Source organism: Cherax quadricarinatus, chromosome 56 (assembly GCF_038502225.1).
Source record: "Cherax quadricarinatus isolate ZL_2023a chromosome 56, ASM3850222v1, whole genome shotgun sequence".
NCBI lineage: Eukaryota > Metazoa > Arthropoda > Malacostraca > Decapoda > Parastacidae > Cherax > Cherax quadricarinatus.
The window spans coordinates 7,032,348-7,036,163 of NC_091347.1; the positions used below are offsets into that span (position 1 = coordinate 7,032,348).

Here is a 3,816-nt window from a genome sequence, read left to right on the forward strand (position 1 = left end):
CTGTACATCGTTTCTTCTTCACTCTGGTTCTCCGTCTGACCAAAAGATTGTCAAGTGTTGTTCTTATCCCCTTCTGTTGGGTTCTCCTTACATTTCCTGCTATCCACTTACATATCCCACCGCTTTTCTTGCCAGCTCTTATATTTTTTTTTTCTGTTCTTCTTCCCTCTGTCAATCTCCAATTCATTTTCTCTAATTTCACTTTTCTTTTTCACTCTCACTAAATTCACTCTCTCTCTCTATCTCTCTCTCTTTGTACCTACCAGCTGGAAAAACAGTAACTGCTAACTTTTGCTCTTACTCTCCCATTTGTTGCTCTTCCTTACCTCTGTAAAAAAATAGAAGACAAAATATAATACAAAAACAATATTGGGAAAATTTATGGTTCGTTTATTTCAATTACAAATTTACCAAATCATTATGACCATGCAACTGTTGTGACCAATTTACCTATATCACAGAAAACACATCCACAGAGCATGAAAAACAATTCAGAGGCAATTTTTCACATTCCACAAACTACATCAATAATTCATTCTTTGTCAGTGGCCCTATCAGCAAATTTGAAGGAGAGGGTAAATATTCCCATTATTTATGCAAGGGAAGATGCTGGGAGCATAGCGAGGGGGAAGCACATTGTGTTAAGAGTGGCAACTGTCTCAGAGAAATCTTTACCCAAAGATATAAACCATTTAAACTAACAATCAACATAAGGTAACTCCGTACGGCAACAAACATTTGAACACAATATTACTTAAAAACACATGAAATTTGGGAAATACATTAGTAACAGGGTAGTTAATATTCAAATTTATTTTAAAAACCTTAAGTACAAAATAAATACTTTTAATAACACTTCAAATTTTAGGAAGGTGAATAAAAGAAACTAATGCTTTTCAGATCTGTTATTCTTTTGCTACACTGTTAAATACAATGTTAATAATTACAAGATGATTAAGTCATTACATGGCAGCTAAGGACAGGAATACAATGTACTATACAAACGGTCACCAACTTACAAACTTGTATTCCTAGTGTTTCAAGTTACGAACAAGTAGCATTCTGGTGTTTCAACTTACGAACAAGTAGCATTCTGGTGTTTCAACTTACGAACATGTTATCTTCATGAAAGCAATGTTAAAAGGGAGGGTAATGTTTCATGGTCATGTTCATATTAGATAGTTCCTAGGTGCTTTGTGTGTGTGTGTGTGTGTGTGTGTGTGTGTGTGTGTGTGTGTGTGTGTGTGTGTGTAAAAGACGGTTCCAAGGTGCTTCGTGTGTTGAAGTTGGCGACCTCCTGTACTGTAGACAGAAAAAAATATCGCACACACAACAGTGAAAACATCACTGTTACTCCCATAGTTCTCACCTTTACCACGAACACACAGAGTACTGACTAAGATAGATGATAACTCATCACAGCTGAAGATTGATGCACTTACTATACCTATGACTAGTTTGTCTAAAATTAATTCTTGCAACAATATTTGGCTTTCATGTTAATTTACATGGCAAATACAGTAAATCTTTGTTATTCACAATGTTATGCAGCCTGTCGTCACGGTGCTCGTGAAAAATATCATCACAACGATTCCTGGTTTCACTACGACACCGTGCTCTCAGACGTGTCACGTCAGTTTCGTTACTAACTCATGTTTGGGTAAATAAATGATTTTTTATAACCTATATCAACCTAGCCAATGCATAAAAATAAGAAGTTAAATTCAGCATCCATGAAATGTTCTGAAACTGATGCTAATTAATGTGTGAGAAAGTGTAACATGAGACAGGGTCGTTGTATTAATGAACTTTGACTAATTACAACAGACTCCTATGGATTTATCTGGTTATTTGCTTGTGAACTGGAAGGTTCCCCGTTAACGAAATAGAGACCAGAGGCAGCCAGAGAATCCATGTCAAGACTCACACATATCAAGTCTTTTTCATTACTTGTAATGCATAAATATTAATACTGCTCACTTGTGATTCATTTAGGAGTATACTCTGATACAACAGTAGCAGTGTAACCATAACCATGGACACGGGTGCTGCTGCACTGTTGTTGATGCAGTCAAAGATTCAAAGCAGTACTGTGCTGTGGCTTCCTTTTATTTTGCCAAGAGCAATAATTTGGTCTTCCTGCTGCAAGCACGCTGTTCTGCTACACTCCCGCTACTCTCATTTATGAAGAGTTACTGTATTTTCGTATCATTATGCAACAGTGTCGTGCATCGTATTACTCATGCACATCAACACTGGGGAAGGTCAGTATACAGTACTCTTAAGAGGTTGTACATGTATGGTATGCAATACCGAAAAGATGAAGAATTAGATACACGTGCAGCATCTGGGTAACTTTATTGTAGACGTTTCGCCATCCAGTGGCTTTATCAATACAAATACAAGGACATAATTGGAAGACAGTAGAACTATATACAAAATGACTGATTACCTCATCTTTTGTATATAGCTCTGTCTTCCAATTATGTCCTTGACCTTGTATTGATAAAGCCATTGGATGACAAGACGTCTACAATAAAGAAACCCAGATGTTGCACATGTCTAATTTTTCACTCCTAAGAGCAAAAAAAGTGATGAAGTTGAGCGACAAAATGAAGTTCGTGGAAGTTCCTTCCTGCATGTGCTGACACCATAAATAATCAATCCACACTCCATTACACTGTCTTCATTTTTGTTGATCTACTGTTACTTAATATTTGCTAACACTTTAGTAATGTAACTCTCATGAATAACAAAGTTTTCTGTAGCTATAAAACTATAAAGCAAGGTGAGAAACTGTAAAGTCATTTTACTGCAGTCACGCTAGCTGACAGTCTTCATAGTTACGTTCTATCGTAGCAACACTTCCGCAACTACTTTTCGTCACTCTCAAAAATTTGAAGTATATGTGGTGTATTAGAGATAACATACAACGGTTTATCGTGTATTATTCTTCCATATCATACTCTGGGGATCCACTGATGTGAGATAACAGAAACTTGAGGTGAGTTTCAGGAGACATGAAGGTCGCCCTAACAGCTGGCTCCTCCTTCATGTTTGTCATCCATGACAACTGCAGAGGCAAGGAACACACCGTCAAACAAAGTGGTAACGTCTAATCTGCTTGTTATAATTGTGTGTCTTCAGATTTGGTATTCAAGGCTCTGAACTCAAGTCTGTAAATCATAGCTTGGTTTGAATATTAGATGATGAGTTATGACTTAGACTAGGACCAGTGAACCTCTTTGAGACCATGTGTCCAAAATGTGGTTTTCAGAAAAAAATACTTTGCGTTGACTATGGTAATTTTGAGCAGCAAAATTATTAATTTTATATACCGCCATAATTTAGCATTTTAGTTATTATATTAGAATATACTTTGTATTTTATAAGTATAGAAAATTATACAATCTGTATAATTTCATATACATAGGGCGTGCACAAGTCTTTTCAAGATTTTAAAAAATTATTGCAACAATATGGTAAAAGATCCCAAAATCCAGTTTTGTGCATACGATAACGTAATAATAATATCATAGTTATACAACAGAACGTTAAGCCAGCGGAAGGCCTTGAAAAAAGAGGTACATCTGACGCATGATGATAACGTAATTATAGCCAGAACAGTACTACGTATGATGGCCCAGTCAGCCAGCCTCAACCCTTCCCTAATATCGCACTTTTAGGGAGTTGTGAAGTATTATGCTCTCCAGACCACCAGCAGTTAGAACAGTGCTAGAACAAATGGTGGAACTTAAAATAAAACACCAGCTAAGTTGGTCAATACGTGTAATAAAGTGAGGTACCGACGTGTTA

At 36.5% G+C, this 3,816-nt stretch overlaps 1 protein-coding gene across 3 annotated transcripts in view; it reads right to left on the bottom strand.

Moving 5' to 3' along the window:
- Positions 1–890: 890 nt before the first annotated feature.
- The window catches only part of LOC128700672 (pyrimidodiazepine synthase), a 640,204-nt gene continuing 637,278 nt past the window's right edge, over positions 891–3,816 (bottom strand). For all 3 annotated transcript variants that reach the window (XM_070097054.1, XM_053793963.2, XM_070097053.1), the window contains one exon: positions 891–3,073. In XM_070097054.1, coding sequence (XP_069953155.1) covers positions 2,948–3,073 — 126 coding nt within the window. In that variant the 3' untranslated portion in view covers positions 891–2,947. The remainder of the gene's footprint in view (positions 3,074–3,816) is intronic.